The 15,831-nt window shown below is 46.5% G+C and overlaps 2 protein-coding genes across 2 annotated transcripts in view; one reads left to right on the plus strand and one right to left on the minus strand.

The window, feature by feature from the left end:
- LOC119464495 (uncharacterized) overlaps positions 1 to 15,831 on the minus strand; it is a gene marked incomplete at its 5' end in the record, with an annotated part of 143,195 nt that overhangs the window by 44,877 nt on the left and 82,487 nt on the right.
- On the plus strand, positions 11,591 to 13,917 carry LOC119464497 (39S ribosomal protein L43, mitochondrial-like). The gene is given in 3 exon segments (XM_037725495.2): positions 11,591 to 12,125; positions 13,741 to 13,826; positions 13,828 to 13,917. Coding segments are annotated over 3 exon segments (537 nt in total). The 5' UTR covers positions 11,591 to 11,749; the 3' UTR covers positions 13,903 to 13,917.

The raw sequence follows: 15,831 nt of genomic DNA on the forward strand, positions 1-15,831 counted from the left end.
CAAGTTTTGCGCGGCACTACGCTTCTCACGCTTTCGCCATGCCCTCCTCCTCCGCATTTCTCCTCGCGTTCTCTTCTCCATCGCCGTCTTTCCCATCTCCGGCTGCGCTCCGCGTTCGCTTTCATCCTTCGCTGTGCTCGGTTCCCTATGTGGGCGGCCACGCGCTGAGTATCGCGTTTCAATCGCTGAGCACTGAACCACAGTACCACGGAGGCAGCACCGAATGTTCGTGACGTCAGTCAGTGCATCCGTGTCACGGAAACTCCCGCGTGTATGAAAATATTCTGCAAAGACGGGCAGCTATTTCAGCCCATTACTAAATGCGGCTTTCTTTGTCTTTTTGTCTTATCTCCGTGCCTCTATTTTTCAAGTTCGAAAGCGCCAGAGATACGGCATGTGAATGTCACCTTACTGCTCAAAACTTTCACTTTCCTTTTTTTTATTTCTTTGCGGGCGCGTTGTATAGAGGATTGTAAAGGATGCTAGATGGAACAACGTGCGTTTGCCGAGACCGCAGCAGCTGGCGTTCCGCTGAACGGAAAGCGAATCGACCGTTCCTGATCGAGGACAATTAAAAGGGCGCGGTTCATGAAAGTATGAGGCAGCGACCAGCTGCGTCACATAGTTGCCGTCTGCGTTACACCGTTTTACGCGACGCGAAGCGACAAGTTTACCGTGCACTGCTGCGGCAACATCAACGACCGCTCCAGTTATAGAGAGACAGCGGGAACCACAAATAAAATGCGTTTAATTGAACCGGTACTATATAGTATACTTCCTTAATACTCTCGTGCCTCATCTTTGTAAACTGTTATTTCTATGGTGCTTTTTTTTATATTATATCATTCTATCTATCGACAACTACTTATGAACTACCAGTTATTTGTAACACAGTATCTATCTATCTATCTATCTATCTATCTATCTATCTATCATCTATCTATCTATCTATCTATCTATCTATCTATCATCCATCTATCAGTCACACCGAAGTGCTATTCTGGTCGGCGTCATATTCTGACATATTTTGTCAATGGTTTCGAGCCAATCAGAGACGGCTTAGCTGTCCTATCAGCCAGTCAGAGGTGACAACACTGCAGAATTTGGCCATAGTACGTACGTAACGCTCCCGGGTTGCTGTTATGGACTCAATGTAAATTCCGCAATGTTGGCGTTTCGAGCCAATCAGAGAGGGCTCTGTCGCCTTGTAAGCCAATCACACCTGTTGGGGAGCCGAACGGGACAACATGGCGGAATTAGACATTACCCAGAATAGCGACCCCGGCCAGACCGCACAGCGCCGAAGTAAACATGTCAGGAAAGGTTTTGGTTACAACGCCGAACGTATAGACTTCGTTTGGAACGTCACGCCTTCCGCTGCACCCGACACGTTTCGGGCAAGCCACTGACCTTAAAGTCGGCCTCATTTCCGGTGCTCTGGCGGTAGCAAAATTTCACCCCAGTCGGTGCAACGGATATGCCAGCGAAAAAAAAAAAAAAAAAAAAAAAACAGGAAAAGGGTTGTTCGGGGAGGCCAATGCCAGAGAAATGCGTTAGCCTCAAATCGCACCTCGTTGAGGTCCCTGATGAACCTCGTTCACCACACTGCAAGATTTTGTTCGAGCGCTCACTTGCACTACACATACACACACACACTCTCTCTCTCCCATCCACTCTGTACCTCTATCACGTGACCGGCTGCCCACACAGGTGTGAGCGCGTCGGTCAGGAGGAGAATGGGGGCCGAGTATCGGAGATAAATCTTCAGTGCCGCGGCGCGCACGGCTACGCAATTTCGCGTCACTTCGACGCATTAATTTGCTTGTGTGCGTGTTTAAAAAAAAAAAAAGGAAGAAACTGAGGGGTGTGTCACCACGAAACCAGTTTCAGACGATCGTTTCAACCAGCTATAACCAAGGTCACGTTAATGCAGTCAGATAATAAACTGGAGGACTGTCCATGGGTGGTGGAGAGTAGTTAATGAACCGAAATGGGTCAACGGAGCTATAGAGCCACGTATGAAATCGGGATTTTTATTTCTTTTTTCATTTTTTTTTTCTCCATTGGTGCCGCTCGGAGAAAAGACGGGAATCCGAAGCAGCAGCAACTGTGCGCATAGCAACCTGTCTTTTTTTTTTTTTTTTTTTTTTGCGTTCTCCTCTTTGTTGCTCTGTAGGCTAGAGTAAGAATTAATTCTTGGTTGAACAGCCAACTCCACTATAAAGCTCGCCAAAGTAGACCTGCTTACCCCCCCCCCCCCCTTCTTTTTTTTTTTTTTTTTTGATACCGCAACCCATAGTAAACGCTGCTGTTACCGCTTGCCGGAAATGACGCAGAACCCGGTAAACGTTGAGAAACCCAGGGCGGTACCCTTACGTGGCCTCCGATATATTGCGCTGAAAGATCTCTGAGGCCATGTTCTGGTACCTGCGTCATATCCGCTAACGACCAGGCGCTCCCGAGTCGTCTGCTAAGTTGCCGCTTAAAGGTTTGCAAATAAACAATATTACCAGCTCCGCAGCTTGGCCAAGATTTTTCCGGCAGTATACGCACACATACTCGATAATTTAAAACCAATTTTATTTAGCCAGAGTGAAATTTCGTCGCAGTTGACCTTTGAAAAGACGCAAAAGAAAAAAAAAAGTTCAGCTATACATTTGCGGAACACACGTCTCGAATTGAAAAAAAAAAACGAAAAAAAAAAACGTGTCCTCTTGCACTGAATGTATTTTCCATAGAAAAAGGTGCGAACAGTTTCAACGGGTGTTTAACGTATCTCGCACCCAATATAAACTACGCTAAAGAAATGCCTCCCACCCGTGCTTGCACGGGGCTAACGTAAGCACCAAAAAAGCCTTCGAAACGCGATGAAAAGCGCGCATGCCTATAATGTTCCCACATCGACAGAGAAGGAAGTCCTCCACGGTCACAAACGTGGATAGCCACCCGAAGTCAGGAAACACGCGAGCACCACTGCAAGACACCACGCAAAACTCAGGCACGATCGAAGACCATGAATGCGATCCAACTAACCCAACTTGCAGCCTTAATCGTACTTCAAGGTGAACTGCAGAAAGACATTTGGACCGCGTGATAAAGCCTACATAGTTTCGGGTATAGCGTCGACGTAGTTCAGCCTCCGCGCGACACTTTTCCCTTTGAAACACCACTTTATGCGTCACGAGAAAGCTCGCATAGATGGACACTTTTCGAGACCTTAAAAACTAAAGGACAATCGGCGCCTTTATTGCTCGTGGAAATGACGCGCAGAATCCGGGAAGCTGAGAACCAACGCGGTGCTTGGGCACGAGAACCGAAACCCGAGCCCCGTGCACCGCCGAAAGTCTTGGACACCTTGTTCTCTATAGGATATGCGCCCCATTCTGCGCCATTAAGCAGCTTTTTTGCTGGAAGCTTGCAGCCACCGCTCATATACAACGTTACGTACGTACGTACGTACGTATGTATGTATGTATGTATGTATGTATGTATGTATGTATGTATGTATGTATGTATGTATGTATGTATGTATGTATGTATGTATGTATGTATGTATGTATGTATGTATGTATGTATGTATGTATGTATATGTATGTATGTATGTATGCATGTATGCGTGTATGTATGTATGTATGTATGTATGTATGTATGTATGTATGTATGTATGTATGTATGTATGTATGTATGTATGTATGTACGTACGTACGTACACCCGGCGACAAAATAAACCGGGACATGAAGTCTGAGAAAAAGCTGAATATCTTCGTAGCCTGTAGCAGTAGCAAGTAAAACTGTATACGACAATATTGTTAGCATATTCTAGTCGAAGCCCAAAATGCAAATACCGGGCTACATTGTGAGGCAGCGGAGCTAGCTATTCAGCTTGTTCTCAGATTTCATGCCCCGGCTTATTTTGTCGCCGGGTGTACGTGCAGTCAACCACAAAAGTTTACGGACCACGGGATCTGAAAAAGAAAGGTGAATATCTATAGTATATGCAAACAGCGCTGTGATGTATACGGTTTACTACTGGCTGCTGTTACAGGCAGCTGGAAAATTCAACGGTTTTCCTTGCGAGATCCCGTGGTCCGTAAACTTTTGCGGTCGACTGTATATACGCGTTTGCTTGTATCGCTCGCGGGAAGAAAAAATATGCAGCACCACGCCCTACAGTCTTATTATCACAATATTTCGGGGCTGAATTAGGATTCGCGAACACACGGGGGTGGGGTGTTCGCGCGAAACCCTCAGAGACGCAAGCCTCCTCGGAAGCTTTCGGGTGCCCAAGAACAACACACCCGACGAGAGAGAAATGACCGTTGCATCTTTTTATTTTTCTCTCTCTCGAGTGTTTTACACCACTAAGCACACGCCGTTTCGAGACCAAGGCAGTCTGCGAGCGTGACGAGTGTAACTTTACACGACTGCGCCACGCGAGCGCTGACAGCTATGTGACGCTCACGACTAGATATAAAAAATGGAGGAGGAAGGGGGGGGGGGGGGGCTTCTATTAATCAAAACCATCTGCAAGGCCCGTTGGGGCGATGATAACTCAGGCGTCGCGGTCGAGAGAGGAAGAACAACGGCACGGCGAGGCCTACGGGAGAGATTAAAACACTTGCCCCGACGTTATCTGCCACGATACACGACTTAAAGGGACTCGCTGAGGGCCTATAATATACAGTTGGTGCACACCTGACGCAAGAAGCGCAAACACGCACGCAGCACAAAAGAGAAGAAACGGGAGACAAGCGCTCGTCACGTGTCCGTCTCTTTTGTGTTGCGCGCGCGTTTTTACAGTCGCTCACTGGTGTCAAAGTACCACCGGTCGACGCTAAAATATGCTAGAAATTGCTGGGGGGGGGGGGGGGGGGGTGCTTTATTACTCAATATGCTGACTGTTTATTAAATTTATAAGAAATGTTTATTTGCTTGTTTACTGTAAGGGACGTTGCAAGCAGGCACTCCATACTTTTGTCGAAGCAAGAATGATGTACGCCACAGAGAAACGAAAATCTTCATGCAGCTTATTCGTAACGGCGGCCCGAAATTCGGTTTTTCGCTGCTGAGCTCGAAGGTTCGATCCCCACCGCATTTTGACGCGGGCGAAATGCAAAAATTCAGAGCCCTTCCACTACTGTTAAGATGGAAGCCAGCGAAGCTGTGACGTGGTGGGTCTGCTATAGTGAATTTATATATTATCATTGTTGACTATAATGAGCAAATAAAGAGACATACACTCAAAGATCCCCGGTGTGCATCATTTATTTTGTAACCGCGGTAACCATCGCCTTGTGGTCACTATGGTATACAGCGAGTGTTTTAACAAAATCGGCAAACCCATACCGGCCGAGTCAAAGGGGGCAACTGATGACGTCACTAGGGAAATGATTATGTCAAGAGATAATGAGAGACAGCTATTGTTTGGTAGGGTATTACGTTTTATCACTGACGTTTCGACATGCATCGCCATAGACTAGCGTTTGGACAAAAGCGTTCGTCGCTACAGCGCACTTTTTTTTTTGTCTCTTTGGGTCCCCCGTTTGACAAGGGTAGTTCAAGGGCGCGTTACAGGTGCCAGAGCCCACAGGGGTATGTGCCATTGAGCTTGGACCCTTTCTGCACTATCAACAGGACCGGCCCACTTTGTTGTTCTACGCGTCGCTTAGTCCGCGGACGCGATCCCCCAGAACCTAGCCATATACAGCTTCCCAGTAAAAACACTCGTGTACTGGGATTAACGTGCAAATCAATCAGGAGTACCTCCCACAACGACGCACGCCGCATAATCGTATCGTGGGTTTTGACACGTAAAACGCCAAGAATTTCATTAATTTCAAAATTCGGAAGGCCCCTTTTTGTCCGCTCTGCGGCAGCAGTGCGTTCACGACCCCAGAAACCTTCCGGTCATGCTTTTCCGACAGTCAAATTTAAGCAATAAGAAGTATTTTGTCCTATGAATGTTACTATATAGGCATGCACGCTCTTGATGTGTTCACATATAAGGAACGTGCCCCATACACCGAGCTCACGCATGCAGCTTTCTTGTTGTACGCAGCAGTAAAATTCACTCTTTTAAACTTTTTAACTCTACAGAAATACTGGTGCCAGCTGGAGAGTTCTACATGTTTATGGGCTATTGTAACGTGGGTTGTTCAACGGGCTTATAACTGGAAGTATCTTTGGGAACTCTGTAAACATAAGGGTCTACGCACTGAATTAGTACGTGGCGCTGCTGCTGATGTATGTAAATAATCGAGCGGCTCCTAATCCAGCAGCCACTCCAAATCGATTGGCTGCTGTCTTGCCGAGCAGACAACATGGTCTATAGACTAAGTGTATGACCGGATAGACAACTCGCTGCTGTCTGGTTTACAGTATAGACAACTTGCCCAGTACCCCAGAATGGGTGTGTCAAACTGACTCAACGGGTATGTATATCCTTAAATATATATTAGAGCGATAGCGCTCCATCCACAACAGAAACATCCACGTCAAGCGCGGCCAGTTGATGGAGAGCCATTGTAACGAAATTGTAGCCAGGATGTAGGGATACTACGGAGTTTCAACTAGAGCGCTGCGATTACAAGATATACGAGATATATATCCTGTAACACACCTGTGCCGTGGTATCATTTGGCATTGCGGTTGCCAGCGAGATTGCCACTTCGTGTGTCTGCGATGGCAAAACGATGATTTAATGCTAATCAAGTTAACGTCAGCGCTTTTTTTTTTCATTTTTGAAAGACATCCTTTCTTCGCTGCAATTATGCATCAGAATACTGCACCTACGCTACTGAAAGATGTTGTGACTAATTTAACAATTAATAATTAGGCAGTGGTCGGTTAACTGCGCGATGATACATGGATACAGTATCAATGCCCACTACTTTAACATGTCCAGCTTAATCTGCACCACACTTTTGCTCTCGCCGCAGAATTGCCTGCCTTTGCCGTTGTCGCAGGTTTTGTCATTTCAGCCTCCTGATATAACAAGCTGATCACACCAGCCCACGGCACTGTAAGTGTCATCTGCCGGGTACACTCTAAGTGTCATCTGCAATCAGTGTTGACGGGTTGCCTACCAGCCAAGCACAGACCGATAACAATGCTGCTGTGATCTTACAAGAGCCGGCGTATTCAGCAGGACATAGTCATACCCATAGAGATTCCTACAATTATTACTATAGGGAACTCTGTGTCTGGCGTAGCGATCGTCCGGAAATATGAAAATTATGGTATATTGCCTAGAATAATGATGGTTAGTACATGCATTTGCCTGACCTTCGTGTTTGCGTCATCAGACGCTCCTGTGGCTTCGTTTATTGCGCTTTATCTGCCTTCACAGGCCTAAATTTCAAAACAATGTATACTTTTTTTTTTAATGCAGAAGGCAGTAAGACTACGCGAACAAGTATAATCGCTGCAAATTGAAGCGGTTCCGCTAGTCCATGCATCCGTGGCGTAATGGTTTCAATATGGGGCTTAATTCTGTAACTATATGGAGTTCCTAAGCTGGAATCCTGACGTCAGACAATTTTATTAATCTTTGTTCAATCATTTACAACGCAGTAAGTTCTTGAAAATCAATTAGTTCGCAAAGTCACGAAGTCGTTTAAAGGAAGGCGGAGGAAGTTTTAGGCAAATATACGTACTTAACATCATTCTCACGCTTGCTGAACCGCCCTGCTTGCGGATGCGGTGGACACAAACGCCGCAGTCCCCCCCCCCCCCCCCCTTTTTTTTTTTTTTTCACTTTTCATTTCTTAAACACACACACACACACACAAAAAAGAAAAGAAATAAAGGTGTCGTTCACTGTTAGCCGCTAATCCGCTTGCGACACCGTCTGAATGAAACAATAAGCATGTATGCCAGCTCGAAGCCGGTCCTCGTTCCTGATCGCTGACGCGATCGCTATAGCTCTGTCGGCTCTGCAAAGAGACCGCAGCCGTGGCACTTTTTTTTACTTGCAAGAGAGCGCACACGTCCCGTCGGCTACATGCACTGACAAATATACAGCGTTGCAACAAATCTCGAATAGTAAACGGTTCTTGACGCCTACACACCGCTTCAGGCATTGAGAAGGCACTGCTGGTGATAACGTCAGAACGCTTTCTAAAACGTGCTTTTGCACTACATCGTCATCAAAAAAAAAAAAAAAAAAAAAAAAAAAAAAAACGCACAAGTGTCAGAAGATAAAGTGCCGCTGTATACTTGCGGGGCAAGTGAAACCATGGAACGATCGTGCCCGATGAGTCTCTTTTACGACAATAGCTTCGGGAAAGAAGTATATACCATTTGAAAACGTAACGCGCGTCTTCTGCATGGTGCGAGCCGACGCGCGAAACAAATAAATGCAGAATAGACGCGATAACGCGGACGAAAATGATGGGAAAACGGCTCAACTTGAATTACGGGATAGAGGTGCTCAATGTGAATAAACACGGCTCGCAAGGCAGCACTTGGCGAGGAAGCAGACGACAATTACCGTCATGTGCCGAGCGCCTAGCGCAGACGGCCCAAATTCACGGCGGGTCAGCGAAAAACCGGGGCAAAAACGCTCGCTTCTGCGGAGCGTGCGATAAGATAGAGGGAAAGAACGGATGCGTGGATTCTCAAGACTTTTCTGGGTGCATCGTACAAGGAGGGGACGAGGCAGCGGAAAAGAAATAATAAAAAGAGAGCACCATCAGCAAGTCCAAAAGATCGCGCGCGAGAACGAGAAAACGCTGAAACAGACGGCACACAACGACCGCGCCTATCTTCGCCGCCATGTTTTTTTTTTTTTTTTTTTTTTTCTTCTTTTACGAAGGCCACATCATGACGCGACTCACGATCACGATCGTGTGCTTTTTTATAGAGCGTCATGTTTCAGAAAAGGTCGCGAACGCTTCGGGAAGGCAGCATCGGACGATGACGTTTAGCCCCGGTGAAGCAGATTAATCGACAGCTACGCGACGCATGACGACGTGCATGCACTTTCATTGCTGCCTCTTGGCTCCCGCAGACTCGGCATTGTTTCAGATAACATCAGATAAGCGTCCGAGTGCTGCAAACCGTATGTTCTCGCGTGGCACTGAAGATACGGCACTGCTTAAGAGCAGTGTACATTATTTTTCTTTTCTTTTGTTCCTAAAGGAACATCATATGGACACCTCACAGCAGTAAGTTCGACGCCAGCTGCTCTAATCAGCACAAGATAAGAGAATAAAAGAGGCGATACTAAAAGAGATAATATCGCGGGCACGACGGTCGCTGTACACTTTATATGGTCTACTGCAAAGAGAATATCGGCTTCCCACAGCAGAAACGTTTACCGCGACGCGCGATTAGTCACGACGCTGAGTCGAAGCGGTTGACAACGATATGTAGTCAATAACTATTGTCGCTAAAGCGTACAGCCCGCTGCTTGGTCAAAAGCTCGGAAAATCGTGTTCGCGATACTGCGATTCAAGTTCAGCATTTTCTCGCTAGAGCGAAAACAGAAAAAAAAGAAAAAGAAAAAATACGCTCGAACGCCAATGCTATGAATTTCAGCGCGTTAACTTATCTGGCTAAAAGAGGAGGGGGGTAACATTATCGGGCGGGAATAACATAGTTATCTTAGAATAACATAATAACATCTAGTAATTGTGCAATTGAGTGAGAGCCGACTGATGAGTGCGGGAAAGCATTGGACGCTGGGAGTTGGCAGCGATGGCGCGCATTCTGGCAAATAATCGACTAAGTCCGATTGCACCGCGCTGTCAATCACTGGACGAAATGCCATTCTGCCGTTGTCTAACTGATGAGGGCATTCGGTGATAGAAATTATTAATGTGCAACACACTTAAAATTCCACGTTACCCAGGCGGATTACGAGCGTCAATCTGCGGTGATAGGGATAAAATTGTAATAGTATTCTAGGGTCCTATTTTATCCATTTCGCGAGCGCAACTCCACGGTAATCCGAAATTCTCCATGAATTAATGAGAAGCGGACGCTACTCGCATTACAAGCGATTATCAATGATATCTCATAAATACTGCGAAGAGAAAAGAAAAATGACCCCCCGCCCCCACATAAGCGTTCTAAAAGAAAAAAAGAAACGGTGTTAAAAAGAAAAAAGAGAATGATGTGCACGCGACAAAAAAGACGATACCGATATGCAGTGCACGAGCTACCGGGCACCATCGCTGAGCCGGAATTTTTTGGGCGGGTTCCGGGGACGAACAGGTTAGAACAGCTCCCTGCACAGTCCGAAGGGGACTTCCCCAGTACATTAGAATCATACACGACGGAAATGACAATAACCAGAACAGCGGACACTCGAAGCAGCGAGTTAAAATGTCAGCACATTCGATGAACATACGAAGAAAAAAAAAAAAAAAAAAAACAGCGCCCTCCGAAGGGGCAAGGGAAAACAAAAAAATTTGCCACACGCCACGTTAGCATCGCACTGCACACCGAAGACCGCAAAAGCGCGAAGATTTGCGTACGCATTTGCGTTTCAATCGCGAAACACGGGAGTGGGGGCCCGCGGAAAAAAAAATTCAACGCTGGCGCGCAATAGATCGCGTCGCCGATTCGATCACCCCCGAGGATCGCGCCAAAGCGACGCCGTTGGCTTCTGCTAGCAATCTCAAGCAGAAAAGTCGATCGAAAGAAACGAGAAAAGGAAATGGCATTGGCGTACCGTGGAAACCGCTCAGTTCGTGGTGAACAGGGCTGAGACCGGCGAGATGGGGGCCGAATCCGAGGGGCAGCCCCGGGCAGCGATCGCAGCAGTGAGTGCCGCGTTCTTCGGGATGTTGCCGCGTTCGCAGACTAGCGCGCGCTCGTCAGCCCGCGCTACGACATGCTCCGCAGTTGCACGTTCGCACTGGGATCGGGTCGGAAGAAAAAGAAGAAAAAAACGCCCGAACGGAACCAGTTAAACAACAGAAGAAGAAGTAGAAGCAGGGAAAGAGGAACGCGCAGTGCATAAACGTAGCGGTTTCGCAGCGCACGGGCTGGTTAGTCGGCGTCGGCCGAGCTGGCGGCAGTGGGGGGTTGCCCAAGAGACGCCCGAGACACGCTCGCGCTTGCAAATAAGGGGAGGAGAGAGAAAGAGCAGACTGCGAACCAAACTTTACCTGATCTTGTAGGCGTCGGTCGCCGCGCGGTTTTCCCGGAAACGACGAACACGGCACTCGACGTCGCAGTTTTTTGGCGCCGGCGCGAGTGACGCCAACGCCGTCGTGTACTGCCGCAGCTGATCGCTGATCGTTTCCCCCGGCGGCGTCAGCTCTGGCGACGATTGCGAACGCCGTTGTAACGCGGCCGCGCTAGCACGCTGACCGGACGCCGGAGCATGGTGAACCAACGCGGAAAACGCTTTGCACAGCTTGCACCAGTCAACCCCACACTCAACGGTAACGCCCGCACACACCGCCAGAAATGCGAGCGCCTTTTTCGACTCTGGCGCGAACTCGCGAAGCCAGCCGGTCTTGGCTCGACGCCTGGATTCGCGTACGTGGCTGCCGAGCTGAAACGCCCGCCAGATTTAGCAGACCGAAACGACAAACAAGAGGCTTCGGATTTGTTTCCCGTTGTAGACAGCAATCCGAACCTGACCAATCTGAACGCTTTCAAAATGGCGCCCTCCTCGCGAAGCACGCACTAGCGTGTTTAAAGTTGGGAAACGAAACAATTCGTTAGATATATAGACAACTCTCGATTAACCAGTGCCGAGCGACTACTCCTGCTTCGGCACTAAGGTTGCGACATGGCTCACAAGGCGATCGCCTTCATTAAGGCGCCGCTGTACAACGGCGTCGGCCGATACGTGTGCCAGCTCCAGAGGCTCACGCTGACCTTCTGCAAGACGCACGGCAGCAGCCGCGGAATGCGCGAGTACATCGAGCGGGAGCTGGTGAACTTCGCTCGTGAAAACCCGGGCATCGTGGTGTACCTGAAGCCACGCCGGCACCGCGACCCGTACATCGTGGGGGAGTACCTAAACGGCCAGCGCGACATGATGCGCGTCAACGGCCTCACGGCGAGCGAGCTCGTCAAATGGGTCGACCACTTCCGCACGCGCTCCGGCGAGCCCATCGCACTCATCAACAAGTACTTGCGCACCGACTACCCGAGCATTCAAGGTCCGTACCGCGTTGGTCTCGGCTGAATGGGGCTCATTCCAACGTGGGCAGTGCGGCTTTTAACGCTTTGACCAGTGCCGTTGGAGAAAGTTTCCTAACGTAAACAAACTAGGTGGCGCGAGTTACTGTGGTACACTAAGGTTCCTGATTCACGAACTATTGGCACGCACCGTAAACACCGTACGGTAAACTGCACCGTAAACACCGTAAACATGAGACGCCAGTTTGCAATGCAAATGGTTACATCTTACAGTGGTTACAACTTACAGCGATTAATCATAGTAAAAATACCGTATATATTGTAGTGGCGTACACATTCCTCTTGGGGCGACTATTGTGCCCTGAGAATTTCATTTATTTATTTTTTTTTTGTCAGGCTTACTTTTAGGAGCCCCATTAAAACCAATAATGATGATTATGAGGCCCATGCAGAGAAAATCCAAAGTTCCTACCATTGCAAAAGACAAAGACTCTTTCTCATTATTAAAAGCAGATTGTAAAAACTAAACTCTCAAAGTGTGGGCACTCGAGCCACCATGGTCTGAAGAAAAACTGATAGCAAACAATTCATAAGCTTTATGTGACTGCTCTACATATTTACTCTCCATTGTGCTGTAGGTAATGCTTCAGTAACCAAAGAGCAAACGCTATTGGCAAAGTGAAATCTTTGGCCAGCTGATGATAGGCATTTAGTGGCAGGTCATGTTCTAAGAGAGCTTTAGCTTTGCCTTAGCAGCCGTCAATAATATGGTCAGCCTGGGCCTCAAGCCTGCTACATCTGTCGCACAGAAAAACTTAACATACCACCAGATGCTTTTCAATATGGTAATACAGACGACTAAAACTCCCTACACAGAGAAGGACACTTCTTTCTAACATGGAGGTGAACATAGAGGAGCACTTTCATCGTGAAGACACTCCGTTTCATTTCTGTCGCTGAAAAGAGATAACACGCCCTGTGAAGATATCCCAGATCACTCACTCCAAGTACGGCTTTAATCGTTTCTAAAGTCGGCCTCAAAAGTTTACTGACTGCGGGATCTGAAACAAAGCGGAGCATTTCCGCATCCGGTCCATGCCACACAGTATTAGAATTTTGAGCATGTACTAGTATGCGCGAACAATGTAGTGTTGTTAGTGCTACTAGCATTGTTTGCCTACTTTGAGTGTTTTGAGCCTATCTATATAGCGTCCTACACCTTACCCAGTGGCCCGTGTTGTCTACTAGCTCTGGTCACATAGGCCGTTTGTCGTTACAGACGACAAAAGGCAACCATGAAGTGTGTGTGTTTTGAACACCGCAAAAGGACGTGAACATTCAGGATGCAGCATCAACATGGCAACCAGCACACAATGTTGCATCTTCATCTCCGTGTTTATACAAAGAAAAGGTGTTTTTATTGTATCAAACATGAGGAGATGGTTAACTTTATTCCGCATACAGGGAGGTCCTGTCTTTAACTTCTAACAGTGGCATTTCAACGAGAAAATGGTTTTTCGCGTTCATAACACAGCACTCTGCTAATAAAAACCTACTTGGAAAAAATGCTATATCCCTGAATGTCTTCAGGTCTCAGAATATTTATCCTTTTGTTCTTTTTTCAATTCTTCCTAGGTTTCTGGACGCCATTCACGAACCGGCCGACGGAGCAGAACCTCATCAAGTTCCCAAACGAGGAACTCAGCGAGTTCAAATCCGTGTTTCCCGACCGCAACCGAGCAGCTCAAGGAATGGGCTGCCCAAGACTGCCCAGAGACATCGCAAGCGAAGGAGTGATAGCTGTGTTAGAACTTTCAGTACTAGTAAACAAATAAATATCAGTTTTTGTCATGTTGCAGTTGTGAATGTTTCTGCAGCGAGTTCTCGTTTTAGTAACCGTACCCTATGTTTCATGCACTTCATAGAATATTTATTTTGCGTTATAAATGGCAGCCTAATTAATCTCAGCACTGTTACTGTATCGTTACCTTTAGGCATATTAGTTTGATGGTGTTGACGAAGTTCTCTTGATGTAGGTCGAAATGGAAGTCATGCATGCAAGTTCTCGTCTCTCACATTCTTATTTTTCAATCTTTTTCGGTGTACAGCAGTCGCAGCTGTGAACAGTAGCGCTCCACTGTGGAATGTGTACAAGTAAACTCGGCTTGGTCTCTGCAACAGCCGCAGAAAGATCAATAAAACCACACTTGAACTAACTTTGCCCGAGCAAATATTTCAGCTGAATGAAGTCATAAAAAGACCAGCGAGGATGTTACATTAGACCTTTTACTAAATAATTTCAGTTAACCAAACTGAGTGCTGAAGAATTTTTTAAGGTGCGCTATAAACACACTAAATCACTTTAGACCAATGAACTACTCTTTCACCAGTCTATTATCATTATTTTCATAGTATAATATCTTGGTTATTAAAAGAGATAATGAAGGCGAAAGTTGTTGCTTTTTTTCATGCCAAACTTCTTGTACGAGCATGTCCGTCTGATGTCACAGATTTTCAGAGTACTTTTCCGTATTTGGGCTCTTGTGGTTCATTATAGGTTCTTGAAACAAGCGAAGTTCAGTCTTTGGCTTTGTTAGAATACAGTCTAGTCCATCTTTACTGATAAAAAATTTGGCAGTCATGAGCATACGCCGTCAAAATTCATGATGTCATGACAAGCTGGTGCTGGAACTTCCAAGGCAGCGTTGACACCAGTTTTTCATTTTTGCATCTCTTCTGCCTTACAAAGCCGCTTCTTGCAGTAAGAGTGGCTTTTTTGTATTGCAGTAGGGTAATTTACTAAACAGAGCTCGCATAATTTTTTTCATGTTCCTTGAAGTTGCTTGTATTTTTACGACATGGTGGTGCATACATGGTATCGTGTATATGGTGTCACCTGGATCTGATTGGCAGAGTTGCTTGGCAGTAATTACTACTCGGCAACACCAGCAGTTGAATGTGTCAGAATATCAAGCAGAGCAGAGGTCAGCTACTTAACAAATGAATAAATCACTTTCTTTTTTTTTTTAGTATGAACTTATAACGATATAGAAATCCCAGAATAAGTGCAATACAGCACTTATTTGCATGGCGGGCCAAAACATGTCTGCTGTGTGATCTTGTGGGATATAATGTGTTACCAATTTCATGTATGAGGAAGTTGTGTCAAGAACCATATACATAGGCGAAACAAAGATTCACAGGAACAATAATTATCATTCCCATGGATCCTTGTTATCTGACTGGTACCTCTTGCTTCTGGAAAAAATGCTTGGTCGAATGATTAACGGAGACTGCATTGTTTCTTTACGCATCTGTCGCTAACATTTTAGTACAGCTACTCAAAAACTTAATGCTCAGCCTAGCTGCAAATTACTGATTGAATAGTGCGCATGTGACTCTGAGATTTCCCGGGCACTTCTGTTTTAGTACATCACGCCCAGTATTCACACAGCTGCTAATGCACAAAGTGTCTGAAGATAACAGTCACCAGCCAAACATAGCCATTCATATTACTGTCACTGAAAGCCAAGCAGTGAATGACAACCAGTTCTAACAGAGATTTGTGAATTCAATACCAGAAATTATTTATTTAACAGGTATTTTGTGTACCGTGCTGCGTAGTGCCTTCATGCATACCGTGGGTCATGCCTCTGTGTGAGGGCCTTTTCAAATTGCAGTTGGCACTCCATGTCTTCTTTTGAAATGCACTGATGCAAAAGACAT

Source organism: Dermacentor silvarum, chromosome 9, assembly GCF_013339745.2.
Source record: "Dermacentor silvarum isolate Dsil-2018 chromosome 9, BIME_Dsil_1.4, whole genome shotgun sequence".
NCBI lineage: Eukaryota > Metazoa > Arthropoda > Arachnida > Ixodida > Ixodidae > Dermacentor > Dermacentor silvarum.